This window comes from Lynx rufus, unplaced genomic scaffold (genome assembly GCF_022079265.1).
Source record: "Lynx rufus isolate CCGP_SWC_20201006 ecotype Redwood Valley unplaced genomic scaffold, mLynRuf1.p SCAF_1, whole genome shotgun sequence".
Taxonomy (NCBI): domain Eukaryota; kingdom Metazoa; phylum Chordata; class Mammalia; order Carnivora; family Felidae; genus Lynx; species Lynx rufus.
This window is the reverse complement of record NW_025814823.1, coordinates 143,271,138-143,293,560: the sequence shown is the minus strand read 5'-3', so window position 1 is coordinate 143,293,560 and position 22,423 is coordinate 143,271,138. Positions and strand designations below refer to the sequence as shown.

Sequence of the window (22,423 nt, the reverse complement as noted above, 5' to 3'; positions counted from 1 at the left end):
CAGGAAAGAACATCCAATGGAATAAAGACAGTCTCTTCAGCAAGTGGTCCTGGGAAAACTGGACAGCGACATTCAGAAGAATGAACCTGGACTTTCTTACACTGTACACAAAAATAAACTCAACATGGATGAAAAACCTAAATGTAAGACAGGAAGCCATCAAAATCCCTGAGGAGAGAGCAGGTAAAAACCTCTGACCTTGGCTGCAGCAACTTCTTACTCAACATGTCTCCAGAGGCAAGGGAAATGAAAGCAAAAATGAACTACTGGGACCTCATCAAAATAAAAAAGATTCTCAACAGCAAAGGAAACAAACAGCAAAACTAAAAGGCAACCGACAGAATGGGAGAAGATATTTGCAAATGACATATCACATAAAGGGTTAGTATCCAAAACCTATAAAGAACTTATCAAACTCAACACCCAAAAAACAAATAATCCATGAGGAAATGAGCAAAAGACATGAATAGACACTTCTCCAAAGAAGACATCCAGATGGCCAACCAACACATGAAAAAACGCTCAACATCACTCATCATCAGGGAAATACAAATCAAAACCACAATGAGATACTTCCTCACACCTGTCAGAATGGCTAACATTAACAACTCAAGCAACAACAGATGTTGGTGAGGATGCGGACTAAGAGGATCTCTTTTTGCACTGCTGGTGGGACTGCAAGCTGGTGCAGCCACTCTGGAAAAGAGTATGCAGGTTCCCCCAAAAGACTAAAAATAGAACTACCCTACAACCCAGCAATTGCACTAAGTATTTATCCAAGGGATACAGGTATGCTGTTTCGAAGGGACACATGCACCCCAATGTTTTATAGCAGCACTATCGACAAGAGCCAAAGTATGGAAAGAGCCCAAATGTCCATCCATGGATGAATGGATAAAGATGTGGTATACATATACAGTGGAGTATTACTCGGCGATCATAAAGAATGAAATCTTGCCATTTGCAACTACATGGATGGAACTGGAGGGTATTATGCTAAGTGAAATTAGTCAGAGAAAGACAAATATCATATGACTACACTCATATGAGGACTTTAAGAGACAAAACAGATGAACATAAGGGAAGGGAAACAAAAATAATATAAAAACAGGGAGGGGGGGCGCCTGGGTGGCACAGTCGGTTAAGCGTCCGACTTCAGCCAGGTCACGATCTCGCGGTCCGTGAGTTCGAGCCCCGCGTCAGGCTCTGGGCTGATGGCTCAGAGCCTGGAGCCTGTTTCCGATTCTGTGTCTCCCTCTCTGCCCCTCCCCCGTTCATGCTCTGTCTCTCTCTGTCCCACAAATAAATAAACGCTGAAAAAAAAAAAAAAAACAGGGAGGGGGACAAAACATAAGAGACTCTTAAATATGGAGAACAGAAGGTTGTTGGGAGGATTGTGGGAGGGGGTATGGGCTAAATGGGTAAGGGGCATTAAGGAATCTGTTCTGGAAATCATTATTGCACTATATGCTAACTAACTTGGATGTAAATTAAAAAATAAATTTTTAAAAAGGCCATCTGTTCTGGTCAAATTTAATAATGAAGTGTTTAACAGTGTTTAAAGATAATGGCCTCAGAGGTAATAAAAAATAGTATAATTAATGGTTTCAATATTGTCAAGCAAGACTGGGGGGGTGGTTATTCCACATTGCACTGGACAGTATGAGGATACTAAAACCACTGATGAACAGGACAATGATGAAAAAGTAAATTTTAAAAGATCATTTAGATAAATTTTAAATATGTCTATCAGCAACCTTTTCAAGGATTTGTAAAACTAGTCTTTTTTGGGGGGGTGGGGAGGGTTCATGAAGAGGTCTTAAATTAAGTACAGTCAAGAAAACGGACCTCTGTTGAACCTGTTTTGTGTTCAGTAATAAAATGGGAAACTCCAAAAGGTAATGGTTCTGAATTAGGATTTTTCTTTATTGCTCTGGGCAGTGCAACTTTTTAAATAATTGTCAGAGCTTTAAGGGGTGTCTGGTGGCGGTTAAGCATCCGACTCTTGGTTTTACCTCAGGTCACAATCTCACGGTTTCACGAGTTCAACCCCCCATGTCAGGCTGTGTGTTGGCAGCACCAAGCCTGCTTGGGTTCGTCTCCATCTCTCTCCTACCCCAGTTGCAAGGTCTCTGTCTCTCTAAACAAACAAACCTTTTTAGAAGATTTTAAAAAATAACTGTCAGACCTTTGAACCTTACAGTACAAAACATTTAAAAGACAACAATGAAATTCTAATGTCAACTTTTTAAATAGTGTACTGCTGCCTACAGTCACATTGCGATGCTTATGAGAATACCTTATACGTCTCTTACTAGTGGCCAACTCAAATCAGAGGCCCCCATCTTGAGTATCATCTCATGGAAACACTGCAAAATTAACTGCCTACAGAGTCAGAAAATGCCAGTCCTGTACAAATACAAAAATGAAACAGCAAATCTTATCTTCACATATTATATATTTTTCTGATGGTTTTTCTTACCTCTTCTTTTAGTGCATGTTTCCTCTGTTCCAAACAGATCTCTTTTGCTCTCATCATCTGCAAAGTCTCCTTAGAAACAGCATACTGGAGCTTTTCCATTCGTTCTGCAGCTGCTGCCCACGATGCTTTACCAAATTTCTTCTGATCTGCTCGCATTCGATCGTACACAGCTATTAATAATTTTTTAAAGAGACATTAAGACATAAGACAACTTGATACTAAACAATTTGAAAGTTTCAGATTTCACTAACCACACACTTAAACATACAAATCCTACTCCCTTAGGTTTCCTATATAGCGGCTCTAAAACACAACTCAACTGTATCTTAGATTCTAAAATCATCACTAAGAAATCTAAATAATCATCCTCAGAAATTTCTGAAGATAAAACTGATTTGTCAGATTTTAAGACTTTTGTTGAAAATATGTATTTTGAGAGAGAGTAAGCACACAAAAGCAGGGGAAAGTGGGGGGGGCGGAGAGAAGAGGAGAGAATATTAATCCCAAGCAGGTGCTGCACTGTCAGCAGGGAGCTGGGTATGGGGCTCAATCCCATGAACTGTTGAGATAATGACCTGAGCAGAAATCAAGAGTCGGACGCTTAACCCAATGTGCCACTCGGGGACCCTGATTTTCAAACTTTTAAGAATATTCTTCCATATGCTTAGTGTCATTAAATTCTAAGTTTTTATACTTTATTCTACAAAGGTTTATACTTTTTCCTGGGTATGCTAATTGAAATCAGTCATAACTATTTAAGATTATTTATTTAAATCCATGTGTTAAATTTGATCATTCTGAGTCCTCCAAAAATACAATGATCTGATGGAGCAAAAAACAAATCCTAGATGTTATCAGGGAGCTTACTCAGAGGTTAGAGCTGGAACGGCACAATCAAGACTCAAAGAAAACATCTAGTTTCATCTTCCACCTCCCCCAAAAAGAAAAAAGAACTTTTTATTTACAACAACAGAGCCCTATGTCAAGAGATACTTCTTGACATCAAACAGCTAGTATCTTCTAGTTAAAGAAGTTTATCACTAATAATATAGTACAGTAGTGGCTTATCCTGGGTCCTTACGCAATAAAACCATCCTTATGCCCACCCACTTTAACAGGTCAGAGATACACTCGTTATAAAAGAGGTAGGCAATGTCATTAGTACTGAACATCATCTTTAAGTCAGTACACACTGATTAGTAGTATCTTTTATATGTCCAGAGGTAAATGATAATTAATTTTGTACTACCACTGTGTCCTAACCATCTTGTGCAAGGAAGTATATCTCAGTAATCTTTGCCTCAGAGTTTTATGAAATCTTAAAAAAATGTTTTTTCCAGTAACACAAGTACATACGTAAAACTTAAAACTTTACAGGCAGGGTTATAACTAACAAGAGCAGTTTCTCAGGCTCAGCTCTTCCCTACCCCCTAGTCTCAATGCCCAATGCTTTTAATTGTTTCTGGTGGTTATTTCAATAAAAAAAAAAAAAAATACTGCTCTTTATCAATTTACAATTAAAAACTATCTTTTGAGTTCCTATTAGATAAGAAATTTTGCTGACTTATAATCTCCTCTGAATATAGTTAAATCAATTATTTTGATTTCTGTTTTCCTGTGGCCTTCGAGTGCTAACACAAAAGGGTTAATTTTTTAGTGCATAACTTTGCTCTGAATCTCAGTTTTAGGCGAACAAGTAAAATCTATTCATGTTGGCTGAACAAATGATTCTGCAATTTTAAATTTCTGCCCATCTTTTAAAACTGTATTTTAATATTTCTGCAACTATAAGATCAATACAGTAGTACAATGTAGGGAGGAAAAAGGATTTGAAGTGAAGTAATTTTTTTTTTTAAACATTTTTTTTTTCCAACGTTTATTTTTTTGGGGACAGAGACAGACAGAGCATGAACGGGGGAGGGGCAGAGAGAGAGGGAGACACAGAATCGGAAACAGGCTCCAGGCTCTGAGCCATCAGCCCAGAGCCTGACACGGGGCTCGAACTCACAGACCGCGAGATCGTGACCTGGCTGAAGTCGGACGCTTAACCGACTGCGCCACCCAGGCGCCCCTGAAGAGAAGTAATTTTGAGTTAAATTCCCAATTCTACCTATAACTGACACATAACTTTTGGCAAGAAACTTAATTGTTCTTGGGTTCAATTCCATTGAGTTAGAAAAGGAAATATCGTACCTAAGTCTAAAAGCCTTTGTGGGAATTGAGAGAATGACAGTTACTTAAATGTCTCTTCCACTTCACATGGCACCATCACTTCCTCCCTACTTTAGTCTGAGGGGTAGCTCCCTGTCCTAATTCAGTCTCATGTTTTACCTACCACAACAGCTAGTCAATAACTTAGTCTTCTAATACCTTGACTAGAACATAGTCTTACATCTCACTGTTAACTCACTTCATTTAGAATTATTCTCCAACAGCTCAGAAATATGACAGTAATAAAGAAAATTGTGAGTGTACGATGTTTGCAATACCCCTAGAACAGTATAGGATATCTCTACAACAGATTCTTCTCTCCCTATGATGACAAGAATAAAGATTCTTGCTAAGAAGACCATTTACATTATCAGAATAACAACTCTATTATAATGGTCTACGAAGATCAGTCAATGTAAAAAAAAAAAAAAGGCTCTGAAGGCAATGCAGTTCTGGTATTCACAAAGTATCATGTTAAATCTGTAAGAAAAAAAAAGTTTAATGTGCTAACATGTATACTTGTCAGGAATGAGCCAATTTAAGATGTTTTTAAAAGCTGAGCAGAAATTGGGGTGCCTGGGTGGCTCAGTCAGTTAAGCATCCGACTTTGGCTCAGGTCATGATCTCACAGTTCATGAGTTCAAACCCCACCATCAGGCTCTGTGCAGACAGCTCAGAGCCTGGAGCCTGTTTTGGATTCTGTGTCTCCCTCTCCCTCTGCCCCTCCCCTACTTCTGCACTATCTCTCTCTCAGAAAAATAAACATTAAACAAAAAGCTTGGGGTGCCTGGGTGGCTCAGTCAATTGAACGTCCGACTTCAGCTCAGGTCATGATCTCTCAGTTCATAGGTTCGAGCCCCACGTCGGACTCCGTGATGACAGCACAGAGCCTGGAACCTGCTTCGGATTCGGTCTCCTTCTCTCTCTACCCCTCCCCCAGTCGTGCACTGTCTCACTCTCTCAAAAATAAACAAACGTAAAAAAAAAAACTAAAAAAAAAGCTAAGCAAGAATATATCAAAATTAGGTTACATGTGGCTCTGTATAAGAAAGAAAAGAAGGGGCTGTTTTACTCTTCCTCTAAAAAGAGAAATTAGAAAGTTAACCTTCTTTTTGGAAACAAAGGAGGACTTTTACTCTCAGCAGCATAAAGCCAAAGAGAGATCTTCACTTCGTTTCTCTAACAGGGGAAAGGAAACACACTCATGAAAGGAAAATTAAAAGTCCAAGCAAATATGTGTTTAGGTTCAAGGGCTTCCTGCTAGGATAAAGTCACCAGAATTGAGGTATAAAGAAGGCTACAGTGACTGTGATGAATTATTTGAAATCCTAGAATGATGTTAATCATATGTAAAAAATGTTCTGATTAAAACTGGAGAAGCACAGTATAAAGAACAATCATCAAAACTGTAAAGAACCAGAACCCACAAACTATAGGCCATATATGAGAACATATAATCATTGCAATTATGTAACAAACCATATATTAAAAAACTGATAGGCACACAAAGTGGCTGCAGAGGCAGCAGGATTACAGATGTGGGGGGGGGGTTCCCCTCTCATATTCTAAATTTTCTGTAATGATTATATATTTTTAGCATAATGCAAACTTTTTTTAAATATTAAAAAGTGCATCTAGAAAGCAGACTCCAAGCCAAATCATATACATACAACTATTTCATATAGTTTACAGTAGGAAATGACATCTTTAAATATTTAAAGGAACTACCATTAACGTTTTAATGTACTGTTCTCTTAATTTTGTAAAATTAAAATTTTAGTTTTTATAATTATCTTAATGCTCTAAGTTAAATACTCAGGAGTGGGACTGCTGGGTTATATGGTAAGCATATCTTTAACTTATATAAGAAACTGCATTCACTTTGCAGATTGCCTGTACAATTTTGCATTACCACCAGCAATAAAGGAAGGGTTCTTGTTACTCTGCATCCTTTTCTGCTTTTGGTATTGTCAGTATTTTTTATTTTAGACATTCTTTTTTTTTTTTTTTTTTGAAGCTTTTTTTTTTTTCAACGTTTATTTATTTTTTGGGGGGACAGAGAGAGACAGAGCATGAACGGGGGAGGGGCAGAGAGACAGGGAGACACAGAATCGGAAACAGGCTCCAGGCTCTGAGCCATCAGCCCAGAGCCTGACACGGGGCTTGAACTCACGGACCGCGAGATCGTGACCTGGCTGAAGTCGGACGCTCAACCGACTGTGCCACCCAGGCGCCCCTTATTTTAGACATTCTAATAGGTGTGTATTGGTATCTCACTGTGGTTTTAATTTGCATTATACTAATGACAAATAGTCTTGGACATATTTTAAGTGCTTCTTTGCCATCTTTATCCTCTGTTCAAGTCCTTTCCACAGTTATTAACTGAACTGTTTTCTTATTGTTTAGTTTTAAGAGTTCTTTATATAGTCTGGATACAAGTCCTTTGTCAAATGTTATTTGCAAATATTTTCTCTCGAATACTATCTTTTCATTCTCTTGGTAGTACCTGCCAGAGTAAAAGTTTCTAACTTTGGTGAAATTCATTTTATCAATTTTTTCTTTTATGGTTCATACTCCTCAATTACTTTAACAGTTTGTATTTGTAGTGCCACTGCTACAAACTCTGCCTAACTCTCTAGGTTACTAAGTTTTTCTCTTAGTTTTCTTCTGGAAGTTTCACAATTTTCATTTAGATCTATTTTGAGTTCATTTTTGTACAAGGTGTGAGGTTTTGGTCAAGGTTCATGTTTCTACAAGTGGACGGCCAAGTGTTCCAATACCACTTATTGTTTCCCACTGAATTGTTTTATCAAAGAGTAAATGTCCACGTATTGTGCATTTATTTCTTATTCTCCATTCTATTCCATTGATATACATGTCTATCTCTTCCATTAATACCATACCACAGTAGCTCTATAATTTGTAAAGTCAGGTAATGTGATTTTGCTTGTGGTTTTCTTTTTTCCTAAACTGCTTTATGTATTTCAGTTCCTCTATTCCCTTTCATGTACATTACAATTAGCTGGTTTATGTTTATAAGAAAAAGTCCCGTTGGTATTTCCATAGGTACTATAGGTGTCTATACATCACTTTGGGGAGAACGGAGATCATTACTATGTTGGATATTCCAATATGTGAACACAACATGTCTATCCATTTACTTATAAAGAAATCAAAGACCTGTTATGTAATTGTAAGCATTCAAATTCTGTACATGTTTTGGTAGAAAGTCACTTGTTTAAAGAGTTTTAAAAAATAGATTCCATACAGTTTTCGACATAAACAATATTAACTAAAATGGGGACAATTTTATTTTTCTTGCCATATTACAACTAATATTATATTATGTTGAACAGGGGTGGTGTTAAGAGTAAACATCCTTGACTTTGTACCTATTTTAAAATGGGGGAAACAATTCGGCCCTTCATTAAATGTGATGTTGGCTACACGGTTTTTGCAGATGCCTTTTATCGAGTTATGGAAGTTCCTTTTCTATTCCTAGCTTGCTGAGTGTTTTCAACATACAGGATGTTCTATTTTGTCAAATGCTTTTTCGGCATCTATTGATATGACTGACCATGCAAGTTTTTTGAAAAGACTAAAGCTTCTCAACCTCAACACTTGTGACATTGTGTGCCACAAAATTCTTTGTGGTAGGTTGGGCCGTCCTGTATAACATAGGATGTTTAACATAATCTATGGCCTCTGCTAGATACTAGTTAACACCCTGTGTAGCTATGACAACCAAAAAGGTCTCCAGAGACTGCCAAATGTCCTTTTGTGATACATTTATCTCTAGTTAAAAACCACAGCTTTAACCTTCAATTTGGTGGATTACATTGATTGATGTTCAAATACTGAATCAAGAAAAATCCTACTTGGTCACAAAGGTTAATTTCTTTAAAAATTTGTACAATACTTTAAGTTTGCCAATATGTATGCAGGATGCTGATCTGTAGGGTTTTTTAATACTGTCTTTATGTAGTTTAGGATTTAGGATATTGCTGATCTCAGTCATATAAATTCGAAGTATTCCTTCCTCTTCTGTATTTTTGGAAGATCTTGTGTGAAGCTGGTCCTACTATTCAAATGTGGTAAAAATTTGCCAGTGTACCTCTTTAGGCCTAGAGAATTCTTTTTCCAAAAGTTTTAACTACAAATCCGATTTCTTTAATAGTTATAGGGATATTCAGGTTATTGATTTCATCTTGAATTGATAATTTTATCTTCCTACAAAAAATTTTTGCATTGGACGGTGGGGGCGGGTCCTGTGTGGTTCAGTCAGTTAACCATCTCACTTTGGCCCAGGTCATGATCTCACAGTTGGTGGGTTCAAGCCCTGTGTTGGGCTCTGTGCTGACAGCTCAGAGTCTGGAGCCTGCTTTGGATTCTGTGTCTCCCTCTCTTTCTGTCCCTCCCCTGCTGGCACTCTGTCTCTCAAAAATAAATGAACATTAAAAAAAAAGAAGAAGAAATTGTTGCACTGAATCAGGTTTGCTGGATTTGAATGCACAGAGTTGTTGGCAATATTCCCTTATTATCTTTTTGGGCAAGGAGCACCTGCCTGGGTGGCTTAGTTGGTTGAACACCCGACTTGGGCTCAGGTCATGATCTTGCAGTTTTTGAGTTTGAGCCCTGTGTCTCACTCAGAGCCTGGAGTCTGCTTCAAATTCTGTGCCCTTCTCTCTCTCCCTGCCCTTCTCCCTTTTGCTCTCTTAAAAATTAACATTAAAAAATTTTTTTCAATAAAACACCCAGAAGTGAACTGAGAATTGTGTAGAATCTAAATTAAAAAAAAAAAAAAATATGAAACTCTCCCGAAGAAAACAAAAGATGTAAATAAAATGGCAAGATATACAAACTATACGATTTTTTTCAATCATATTAACATAAAAATAAAGCATTTACTCTTCTCATTTTCTCATTAATATTAAAATCCTCTTGTCAAATTCTACAATATTACAGTTCTTATCAGAATTACATTAATTTTGGGGTGCCTGGGTGGCTCAGTCAGTTAAGCATCCAAGCCTTGATTTCGGTTCAGGCCATGATCTCATGGTTTGTGAGATGGAGCCCTGCGCAGAGCCAGCTTGGAATTCTCTCTCCCTCTCTCTCTGACTCTCCTCTACTCATGTGTACTCTCTCAATCTCTCTCTCAAAATAAATTTAAAAAACATTAAAAAAATAAAATAGGGGCACCTGGGTGGCTCAGTCAGTTAAACATCCTACTTTGGCTCAGGTCATGATCTCACAGTTCGTGGTTTCCAGCCCCGCATCAAGCTCTGTGCTGACGGTTCAGAGCCTGGAGCCTGCTTCAGATTACGTGTCTCCCTCTCTTTCTGCCCATCCCCCACTCATGCCCTGTCTCTCAAAAATAAATGAATGTTAAAAATAATTATAAATAAAATAAATAAAAGCTGGTGGTGTTTACAAATATAATTTGTATACAAAAAGTTAAAATTTAGGAATACTCATAACAGATGTCTTTTGAGTTAACATATAACATAAATGAAAATATCAATGAATATAAGAACCTCTTATTCATCAATAGAAAAAAACAGCATACAAAAATAAGCAAATGTATGACTAACTGGAAATAAAGGATATGAAAATACCATTTATTACATGAAAACAAAAAAGATCAACTTAGTAATAATCAAGGAAATGCAAAATTTAAAAACACAATACTATTTTTCACCTAGCAAACTATTTTGTGTATGTGTGTTAGTGACAATGTCAAATGATTCTGAAAAACCAAGGAAAGCATTCTCCTTTGGCACAGTGGCATTCTGAAGGAATAAGCTGCTTCAAATAAACCTTTTAAGCAAGTGTGGATTTGCTGAAGGAATAACCTAAAAGCTAAACTGTGTTAACGTCAGGTAAAAAATTAAAACAGCAAATAGCAGTGGTTTTAAACAGCTATTGAAGGATTTCTGTGGCCCCGTGGAAGGAAGCGGGAAGAAATGGACCTTGACAGACCTTGCCCTATGTATCTCTTCATTTGGCTTGTCTTGATTTGTATCCTTTAAAAATAGTAATTTTTTGTGCTTTCCTGAGTTCTGTGAGTCATTGTAACAAATTATCAAACCTAAAAAGGCTGTATGAACCCCCAAATTTGTAGCAGTTGGTGAGAAGTGCAGATGACCTGGGAATCCTCTAAAATTCCAAGTTGTATCTTCAATGGGGGCAGTCTTGTTGGGAACTCTGCCTTTAAGCTGTGGGGTCTGTAATTTGTTAGTCAGAATTGAATTATGCTATAATAATACCCCATTACTATTTTTTCAGGTGGAGTATATGTAAACACATGCCCCAAAAAGAATGAAAACATATACCTTAATTTCTTGATAGTAATCTTTTTCAATGGCAAGACTATGAATGGTCTTTATACACTTTTCTACAAACCTGCTGCAAACATAAAATATTTAAACCACTCCTTTCCAAAAATATCTAACAAGGATAACTTTACTAGGAAACTCACCTTTTTGTGCTTTAGCTGTTATTTCAAAATATTTGACAGTAAGATCCTGAATAGACAAAACAGCCATATGAGCTTTTCGCTGCCAATCAGCATCTTCTTTTTGTAGACTTTCAATTCTTCGGGGACCCAGATAGTCATTCTCCATAGAAATCTTTAGAGGAAAAAAAGAAAAATTACGAAGTCTATTTCTTTATTCACTCCTTAAACATTTAGTGAATATTTAGACATCAGGCATTGTGCCTGGTGCCAAAACAAAGAATGCTTGTATTTTCTTGCTCTAGAGTATAAGCTATTAATTTACAAAACAATTAACCCATTATGTTAAAGACATATTTTTTTCAATGTTTATTTATTTTGAGAGACAGTGAGAGCAGGGGAGGAACAGAGAAAGAATCCCAAGCAGGCTCTGCACTGTCACCACAGAGCCTGGTGCAGAGCTTAACCCACAAACCACGAGATCATGACCTGAGCTGAAACCAAGAGTCGGAAGCTTAACAGACTGACCCACCCAGGTGCCCCTAAAGATATTTAATACAGAAATTTGTTTCCCATTCCTCTTTATCTTCTTTTTCATCCTTCCCCTCCTCCAAATATAAGCAAAGGACATACAGCAAATGTTAAGATGTTATTTTTGGGTGCTGAGATAACAAGAAATGTATTACCTCCTTTATGATAGTTGCATTTTCAGGTTAAGAATTATTTGTGCCTCTAGGGGTGCCTGGGTGGCTCAGTCCGTTAAGCGGCCAACTTCGGCTCAGGTCATGATCTCACAGTTCATGGGTTCAAGCCCTGTGTTGGGCTCTGTGATGACAGCTCAGAGACTGGAGCCTGCTTCGGATTCTGTGTGTGTGTGTGTGTGTGTGTGTGTCTGTCTGTCTGTCTCTCTCTCTCTCTCTCTCTCTCCCCCTGCCCCATTCATAGTCTCTCTCTCTTTCTCTCTCTCTCTCTCTCTCTAAGGTGAATAAATGCTAAAAAATTTTAAAGAATTATTTGTGCCACCAAAATACTTATAACTGATATAAATAAATAAAATAATTGAAAACTCAACTTGTTAAGACTGATAATAAATAAAAAATCAGTCCATCTATCTACTAACAATCTCTGGTCAGAAGCAATAGACAAAAATTCACTACTGCTTGCAAGAGTTACAACTAAAACAAAAAGACAAAGAAGAGTTGAAAATCGAATTACGGACAGGGAGGTACCAGATGAGCACTAAAGTAAAATCACACAAGTGACAGTGCTCTCCATCCTGCTTTATCATACAGTGAAAAAAGACCGTTTAAAAAATTAAATTGGGGGGGGGGGGCAGTGAGGGTCATCTCGGTAGCTCCGTTGGTTAAGCGTCCAACTTTGGCTCAGGTCCTATCTTACAGTTTGTGGGTTCGAGCCCCACAGTGGGCTCTGCGCTGACCGAGCGGATTCTGCTTGGGACTCTCTTTCTCTCCCTGCACCACCCCCTTTCAAAATAAACTTAAAAAAATTAAATGAGAAATTAACACCTTACTAGGATGATGAAAAAAACAGACAAAGATATAAACTCATCCCTGGCACAATTCTGAAAAACTAATCAACTCTCATGAGCCACCAAAAAATTTGTTTAAAAAATTCAGAAGTAGCATAATACAAGCCATATTCTCTAAATGGTGCAATAAACAAATTAAAAGAATAGCCTAAAGCCAAAATAAAATTTTAATCACCAGGAAATTTAACCTACAGGAAGGTTAACATTTGGTTTTACTCTTGAATAGAGGCGGAAATATATGAAAGAGCACATAATATAGAGCCCAGCACACACTGAGTAATGTATTAGCAGTGTTATGAATGGACAATGGCAAGCCACAAGGAGGGATCAAGAATGACCAGGGGAAAAAATTTTCATGTGGAACTGCCACTTCCTCAAAAAGTGAACAATGGAGGACTGGCTGGTTTCAAAGGAGAGCAGATCAAGCATTTGATTTTACATATGTTAAGTTTGATTTTGCAAAGGTCATGGCTAGAAATATAAATTTGACAGATGATATTTATAGCCATGAGAGTGAATGAGGTTATCTAATGAAGTCAGGAGAAAAAGGCTCATGATGGAGCCCTAAGGAATTCCAACATTGTGAAACTGGGGGAACAACATACAGAAACCAAGCCAGAGGAAGTGGGGACACCAGGAAAAGTATGGACTCACATAACAGAAATTAACCTTGTGCAGCACCACTTGGGGGTCAAGTAGGGTGACAACTAGTATCCCAGATCTAACAGCATTAAGATCACTGAACTTAGCAACATCGGTTCTGAAGTATAGACAAACATCCTTTGCCTATTAACTCCCATCACATCCTCAGATCTCAGTTCTGGACATAAAGTTACTAGTTCATGAACTCTTCCCTGACTCCCCCCATTATAACCTTTTCAGTGCAACACATTTAACTTTCTTTCTTTCATAGCATTTACCATAATCATACTTTATATGATTTCATGAGCTTTAAATATTGTTTTTTATTATTTTTTTAAATGTTTATTTACCTTTGAGAGAAAGAGGGACACAGCGCAAGGCAGGGAGGGTCGGAGAGAGAGGGAGACACAGAATCTAAAGAAAGCTCCAGCCTCTGAGCTGTCAGCACAGAGCCCAATGTGAGGCTCGAACTCACATCTGCGAGATCATGACCTGAGCTGAAGTCGGGCGCTTGACTGACTGAGCCACCCAGGCACCTCCTGTGAACTTTAAATATTAACTGCTTCCCCCTTTCAAAGTTCCATGAGGGCAGAGAATACATTTTGTGTGTGTGTGGGGGGGGGGTAATTAGGTTTTTTAATTTTTTTGCTTTTCACTAGCACAATGCCAGGCACAATCCAGGCAATCAAATGGATGAGTAAATTAAAAATTCACTCTACACCTGTTTTTGATGAGGAGAGAGATGTAGAAGTGTGTATAAATAAATACTCCTTTGACTGATTTGTCTGAGTAAACGGAAAAAAGGGTGGTGCTAGAAGAAGTAAAAGCTTAAGGGTAGACCCTTTGCTTTTTGTTTTCTCTAATGAGAGATCACGGATGAGTAGTGACAACAAATATCCAGCAGAGGAAAAACAAAGATACCAGGGGGGAAATGGGGCTAATTATAGAACATGGGAAAGGACAGGATTCCGAGTACTGGTGTAGTGATTTGCTCTTGGTAAATGTAGGGGTAGTTCCTCCATAGACATAAAGGAAGGCGGGTTTCGGATTTGGTAGAAGGATGAGGAGGAACTCCTGTTTGATTACCTCAATTTTCCCCTGTGAAGAAAGAATCCAGAAAATAGGTTGGTACAGGAGAGGGGAGGAGAGAAGATACAACTTGGCTGCTTTTAGATAGTAGGATTTAGAAAGACTCAGTAAGTAAATATTTTTTAAAAAGTAGCCAGGGTTAGTGTGGTCATGGTGAAACAGGCAGAAACTCACATACTGCTGGTAGAACTATAAGCTCATGAAAAACTTTTCTGGGAAGTGTTTTATGATACCATACTCATGGACAGTATTTTTTAAAATACCATTTTCTTACCTATTTAAGAAAATGTCTTCAAAGAATAATAACCAAAAATGTTAATTGCAGTGCTGTTCAAAATAAAAAAATGTGTTCCAAATATCTAATAATAGAGAATGTTACTTATGATACACCTATAAAACACAATTATGTACAAAAATGCTTATGAAGTTTTTAATAAAGGAAAATGAATGTTTTAATATTAAGACAAATCAAATCAGACATAATTTCAACTACATAAAATAATGTCCAGAAAAAAAAGACAAAATATGTAGAATGTATTACTGATATCTTTTGTCTGATTATGGGTGACTATTTTTCTTCCTGTTTAGAATTTGTACTTTCCAAATCTTTATTGTATCTGTGTTGCTTTTACAATCATAAACTAAAAAAAATGCTTTATCTCTTCTTGGGTTCAAAACCATACCAACTAGGGGCGCCTGGGTGGCGCAGTCGGTTAAGCATCCGACTTCAGCCAGGTCACGATCTCGCGGTCGGCGAGTTCGAGCCCCGCGTCAGGCTCTGGGCTGATGGCTCGGAGCCTGGAGCCTGTTTCCGATTCTGTGTCTCCCTCTCTCTCTGCCCCTCCCCCGTTCATGCTCTGTCTCTCTCTGTCCCAAAAATAAATAAAAAACGTTGAAAAAAAAATTAAAAAAAAAAAACCATACCAACTAGACAAGCTGAAGGTTTGTATCCCAGAGGTTTCCTACTTCTGGCCAAGCAAACAATGAGCTCCTGTTTTCATATATGAGGACCAGCAAGAGGCAAAATTCTAAGACTTACCTCTTTTTTCTAGTGTGTGTAGGAGGGAGGGGAAGTGGAGATATGATCAGAACCTAAATGTCTTCCTTAATAGTTGGAAAACAGAATTTTGTGAGCTCCATTTCTGGAACTACAAAAATAGTGCCAAGTAAAGACTCAGTAGCAAAAGTTTAGATTGATACTGGATTCCCTACTCACCTGGACTCGATTTTTTAAACTCGCAGAAAATGATTACTCTATCTCCAATCACATACTGCTAAAGTTAAACATATATGATACTACTGGATATGGTTGTTTTTTGTTTTTCTTTTTTTAGACTTTACTATGGCTAATATTTGGATTCATTCAATTATCTAACTTGAATAAAGAACCCACTGTACTGGGTGCTTCAGGGGAAATACTGTGAGGCACACAATCTCCTCCTAAGAAACTGAACAATCTAATTGGAGGGTGGGGTAAGCAAAGATATCTGTGATGCAGAGATCTGTCTTCAAATTAGCAGACCTAGGTCTGCTATTTATTAAGTGGGAGATCACTTAACATTCAATTATTTGTTCAAAATGATGACATGCTGTTTTCCCAGTGCCAGCATCGTACCAGACACTAGGGACAGCAATATGTATTCAGCCTAGTTGAAGACAGAGGAACCGCAATAAAGAATTACAACAGAGTATGAAAAAATATCATGATCAAGTATACCTAAGATACCATGGCAAGCACCAGCTGTGCAGGGTGCAGTACTGAGTCTGGGAACAAAATTTCTAAAGGGAATGATAAGTAAATTCTTAACAAATAAGTAGAATTTTATCCAAGTATTAAAAATGGTGAAGGATGTCTCTGAAAAAGAATAAAGGTATTTAAGACCTTTAAGAAAAATCAAAGGTTTGGAGGAAGAGAACTCATTTAGCTGTTTAGATCAGGATATACTTTACTGAGGTTCAAAACTACAGAGGGCTTTTTGAAAGAGGGGTATGATTTTGAGAGATACATATGGAATATATATACAGAAAGAGAACCACCCAAAAGGCCTACTGGAGGCAAGAATTAATCTCAGCAGAAGCCTAGAGGCAGTTTAAGTTCAGTGTATGGTCACAGACAGTCCAGCATGGTTGCAGTTTAGGTAAAATAGATAAAAATAATGGGAGATATGAATAGTGAAGGAGGTTGTGATCACTATTAGGGGGTCTTTAAATTTAAATGTCAGGCAAAGGAGTTTATAGGTGGTTTGACAGGCTAAAGGAAACCACTGTGGGATTCTTAGCAGTAAGTGGTATATTTAGACATTAGCTCACGTAAAAGGCCCCCAAAAGGGGCACCTGGGTAGCTCAGTAGGTTAAGCACCCAACTCTGGATTTTGGCTCAGGTCATGATCTCACAGTTCATGGGATCAAGCCCTACATCGGGCTCTCAGCTGACAGCACAGAGTCTGTCTGAGATTCTCTCTGCCCTCCCCGCCCCCCCCCTCGTTGGCATGGGGGCACACACTCTCCCTCAAAAATAATTTAAATAATTAACTTAAGGGGGGGAACCAGAAGACTTGTTATATATCCAACAAAAACATCAAGGTTTGTGCTTTGTTACAATTACTTCTGATTTTTAAACACTCAAAAGGCTTAAGATTTACATTCACAAGATTGGAATAGAGATTTAATATGTTGAATACTGCAGCCAAATTTTTAACGTTTACTCAGTACATTACGTTGGAAGTCCTTTTCCCTCTTTTTTTTTTTTCTTAGTTTATTTTAATGTTTATTTTTGAAGGAGAGAGAGCAAGCACAATCAGGGGAGGGTAGAGAGAGAGGGAAACACAGAATCCGAAAGGCTCCAGGATTTGAGCTGTCAGCACAGAGCCTGACATGGGGCTCAAACTCACAAACCTGTGAGATCATGGCCTGACCTGAAGTTGGATGATTAACCAACTGAGCCACCCAGGCTCCCCTAGAAATTCTCTTCAAAGACATGATTAAACTTTGTGCCCTTTAAAGGACTTGGTTTATTGTACCTAAGGCCATGCTAGGTTACTAGGTTTTTTTTTTTTTCTAACTTTAAAAGTTTGAAGATGTATGTAAATTCTTGTCTATCAGTTCCCAAGTTCATCCTTATGCCTTTTGATGCTGGGGTTAGGGCTCTGTAAACCACATTTAAGCCCTGTCAATACAAAGGGTTTAAGGAGGGAGAAGACATATGCTTCTTCCTACATGTATCACTTGACTTTCTTGTTTGCTACTCCCCTGAGTATCACCACTGACTCACATCTTCATTCCAGCATCTGCAATTACTTCCTGAAGCAGTTAACAGAATCCAGTTTATAGTTTCTCACCCTTAGTAGAACTAGCCTCACTTTGTGGCCCCTAAGGCCATCCAGCACCAGCCTACCCTGTTCTTAGAAATATGGGTCTCTCCACTGAGCTCAGACACATGAGCACTTGACAAGCAATGCTGCCTACCCCAGACTTCAACTCCACACAGTCCATTCTCCGTGCTAAAGTTAAAACTACCATCTCTTTCCTGTGTGCCGAAGCCACGAGTAGTGGCTGTTTTTGCAACTGTTAGCTGTCATATTTTAGAGTTATATTCTTAACTATCTGGGTAACAACTTTATACCAAGTTAACAATTATTCATATTAAGTTCCTTCTGCTGAAATAACTGGCATACTTTTCCAATCAAACCCCTAAAGACACAGCTATGGGATAGAAATTTAATAAATAGAACAGTGTTCAAATTTTAAAAATCTCAGATTAAACAGAAATCCTTTTCACTTGCATTGCTAAATACCATACAGAAGTGAGGAAACTTGCATTACAGCTTTTTAAAGAGAAAAAAAATTTAAAAATCTGGTGGTAATTATTTGAAGACAACTTGTGCTTTGTTGAATTATCTTTACCTTCACTGTACAGGTATATTCAAATATACACAACACAAACACGTTCACTATGCTTCTTTAATGCTGTTTAAAGGACTTCTGAAACTCAGTAGTTAATGCTGCAGACTTTTTAAAAGTATTATTATAGTTTATTGTACTGAAGACATTAAGCCAGGATACTAAGTTCTTTTCCTAACTTGGCAAGTTTGAAAATGTACGGCATTGGTCAGCTGAATCATGTGTTAAAAACAATGACATCTCTATTTTCAATTTCAGAGCTAGAAAGAAAACAGTGCCTGTTTTTAAAATGGAAAAAAAGTATGCGTCAGTTTAGGTAGCTATAGTGAGACTAATTTATAAATACAAATTTCTTGGTATCAATTACTTATTATGAAGTGCATCACTTCCTTGGATACTGGGTTTTATATGAGAAACTTAAGTGGTATTCTTGTCCACTGCTGGATTAGTGACTCAAGAAGAGGGGGAAAAGAAAAAAAAATCTCCAATTCTCAGATGAAACAGATGCCAAGATCAACCTGTATAAATACTGATGTAGTAGTACCTTTAACACAAATTGTCCAGGCCCAGGAATCATGTGAATGTGACTAAGATTAACAAAATGAGGGGAACCTGGGTGGCTCAGTCGGTTAAGGGTCCGACCTCAGCTCAGAGCATGATCTCATGGTTCAAGCCCCACATCAGGCTCTGAGCTGACAGCTCGGAGCCTGCTTCAGATTCTATGGTTCCATTTCTCTCTGCCCCTCCCCTGCTCTTGCTTTCTCTCTCAAAGATAAAAAAGCACTAAAAAAATTTTTTTTTAATTAAAAAAAAAACTTTTTCAAATGAGATTAGATTTGGAAGCATCTGCTCACGTATTTTTATATACAAAGTAAATACTAAATGTAACATTCTCAGGGACAAGCATGAAATGATAGTTTTAAGGTGAGAAAATTAAAAGCAAAGAAGAGAAAGAGAAAGTAGCTCAGGTAAGAGATAAGTACCCTAATGCACATTGATGGCACTATATAGTTCACAGTTGGCATGCTTACAGTATATAGTTGTCCAATAGTGTAAAAACTGAACCCTGCGCAAAGCACCCAGTCAAGGGGGCACAGAGTGGTGACTCAAATTTAGTGCATCTTTTTGCCAAGCCATATACTGCTGCATATGCCCAGAAGAGGGCCCTTTTCTAACTTGTCTGCTAGAATATGGGCTGGGGAATGTGTATCTATTTTACATGAAGACACCTACAGATTTGCTTGGTCCTGGGGGAAAGGAAAGGGAGGAAGAGCACATTTAAGATACACGTAGGAGACAATTGGCAAAACAAAGTGCCTGGCTACAAAGGGGAGAGAAGCATGCAGGATGCCTTCAAGATCCTAGTTTATTTACTTTCAGCAAGTATGAAAAGTAAGCTGGCCAAGGGGTGCCTGGGTGGCTCAGTTGGTTGAGGATTTGACTTTAGCTCAAGTCATGATCTTACTACTCATGAGTTCAAGCCCTGCCGTCAGGCTCTGTGCTGACAGCTCACAGCTAGGAGCCTAGAGCCTGCTTCAGAGTCTGTGTCTCTCTGCCCCTCCCCCACCCCTGCTCATGTGCACTGGTGCTGTCAAACATAAACATTAAAAAATATATAAAAATAAAAGTTGGCCAATGTGTTTGAAGTGCTTTTAGCTAACTCACAAAGACAATAGGCCAATCAGTAACTGACCCTGACTCATTATTATGCATGGTTTAAACATCTATATAGAATCATCTAGATTGAATCTCACTCTGCAGATGCAGAAAAACTAAGGCCCAGAGAGATTTTAACTTTGAGTTCAGTGTGTTCCTTCCCTTAGCTGTTTAAAGTTCTTTTAAACTTATGGTTCCCAAACTTCAGTACATATCATAAACACCTGGAAGGCTTGTTAAAGATTGCTGAGCCCCTCAGTGGAGTTTCAGTAGAGATCTGACCTAAGGACAGAAAACTGTATTTGTAACAAGGTTCCAGGTGATACTGATGCAACTAGTCTGGGGTTGTAGTTTTCAGAACCAATGTTTTTAACTTTATCCATTTTGAAAGAGAAAGAGGGTGAGAGCTAGGAAAGGGCAGAAAGGAGGAGAGAGACAGAATGGCAATTCCAAGCAGGCACTGCACTTTCAGCACAGAGCGCGATGTGGGGCTCAAACTCTTGAACTGTGAGATTATGACCGGAACCAAAGTCGGACGCTTAACCAACTGAGCCACACTGGCACCCCAAATCCTATTTATAGAGTATGTTTCATGAATATGTTCTAGATGCTTTGTGGCATAAGAGAATTACTGAAAAGTCTATATTAATTGCCATTTATGTAAATACAACTAAAACTATATTACAGTATATTTAATATAATACATAACTATTATAATTTTAAACATAAAAACATATAAACGCATTATACACTCAGGGTGCCAAGTTAACTTTTCTATCACACTTTAATATGTAAGTCAATGAAAGCAGTGGAAATTACTTTCTTTCTAAAGAATCTAGGGGGGGCACCTGGGTGTGTCAGTCAGGTTAAGCAAGTGACTTCAGCTCAGGTGGTGATCTCACGGTTTGTGAGTTCAAGCCTCACACCGAGATCTCTGCTGTCAGCACAGAGCCCACTTTGGATCCTGTGTCCTCTTCTCTCTGCCCTTCTCCTGTTTGTGCACGCTCTCAGAAATATTTATTTAAAAAATATTAATAAATAATCTAGAGAGAAAGGTCAAACTCCACAGGATCCTTTAGTGTTCTAGCCCCTGACCAACTTTCCTCTAACTTCCTGCAAACCCTTAGACCCACGACATAGCAAACAATTTACACCCTGTGGTGTAACTAAAACAGCAAGCTTTGCAGTCAAACACACACGTGTTTTAGTCTCAGCCACGCTATTTACTGGCATCCACCAATGATGCCAGGTGGTAGTGAAGCCTTGGTAATTTGCTCAATAATTCATTTCGACTAAAACCATAAACACATGCCTATTCACTGTACCATTTCTGTTTTTATCTTTATCTGGAATAATCTCTATTCCAATCTCCACTGCATACATATATACCCCCTTCCTGCTGAATTCTTATTTAATCTTCAGGGGTTAAGTTCTCTATATAATCTTTCATTATATCTTTAGGTAGTTTTGATCACTCCAGTTTGTGTGCCTCTACATCAACTTTTACACGGTGCTCATTTTCCTATTTAAAAGAAAAAATCACCTTAAGTTATAATTTACGTATAACAAAATGTTCCTGATTTTTAAGCATAAATTTTGATGAATTTTCACAAGTTTAAATATCCATGGAACCACTACAATTAAAATTTAGACCTATCAATCACCCTAAGGATGCTGTTATACCTGTTCCCTCTCCGTCAATCTCCACCGCTCCACTCCCAGGCAACAAATGTTAAGTTTTCTGTTGATGTAGATCAGAACTATCATCTCCAGAATTTCATGTAAATAGATTCATAGAGTTCACACTGTGTCTTTTGTTCAGTATCATTTTGTCAACTATTTTATGCATTCTCTGTACACCCAAGAAACAACCACCACAATTGAGATAAAGAACATTTCTATCACCTCCAAAAGATTGCCCATGCCCCTTTGCCATCCATCCCTTCACACAAGTATATACTCCTTTGTATTTGGCTTCTTTGACTTAGCAAGATGTGAGGTTCATCCATGTTGTTGTGCCTATCGATAGTTAATTCCTTTGCGTTGCTGAGTATTATTCTCTCATATGGAAATACCACATTTTGCTTATCCATTCACCTGTTGATGGTTATCTGGACTTGTTCCTTAGAGGCTGTGAAGGTGGCATGAGTATTAGTGTATAGGCCTTTTTTGTGAACAGAGGTTTTCATTTCTCTTGTATAAATAACTAGGATTTGAACAGCTAAGTCGTAAGGTATGTATACATTTAATTTTTGAAGAAACAGCCAAACTGTTTTCCAAAGTAATTTTACCAATATAAAATGTGCTAGCAATCTAAGAATTCCAGTTACTCTACATCCTCATCAGCCCTTTCAAGTGCCAGAGCTTATTAAAATGTTTATTAAGAGAGAGAGAGAGAGAGAGAGAGAGAGAGAGAGAGAGCGAGAGCGCCCCCTCTCCC

General features: G+C 38.0%; 1 protein-coding gene across 1 annotated transcript in view; it reads right to left on the bottom strand.

The window, feature by feature from the left end:
• JMY (junction mediating and regulatory protein, p53 cofactor) overlaps positions 1-22,423 on the bottom strand; it is a 106,952-nt gene that overhangs the window by 35,873 nt on the left and 48,656 nt on the right. Inside the window, exons 3-4 of the mRNA XM_047088439.1 lie at positions 11,172-11,322; positions 2,483-2,652 (exon numbers count right to left, since the gene is read on the bottom strand). Coding sequence (XP_046944395.1) covers positions 2,483-2,652; positions 11,172-11,322 — 321 coding nt within the window. The remainder of the gene's footprint in view (positions 1-2,482; positions 2,653-11,171; positions 11,323-22,423) is intronic.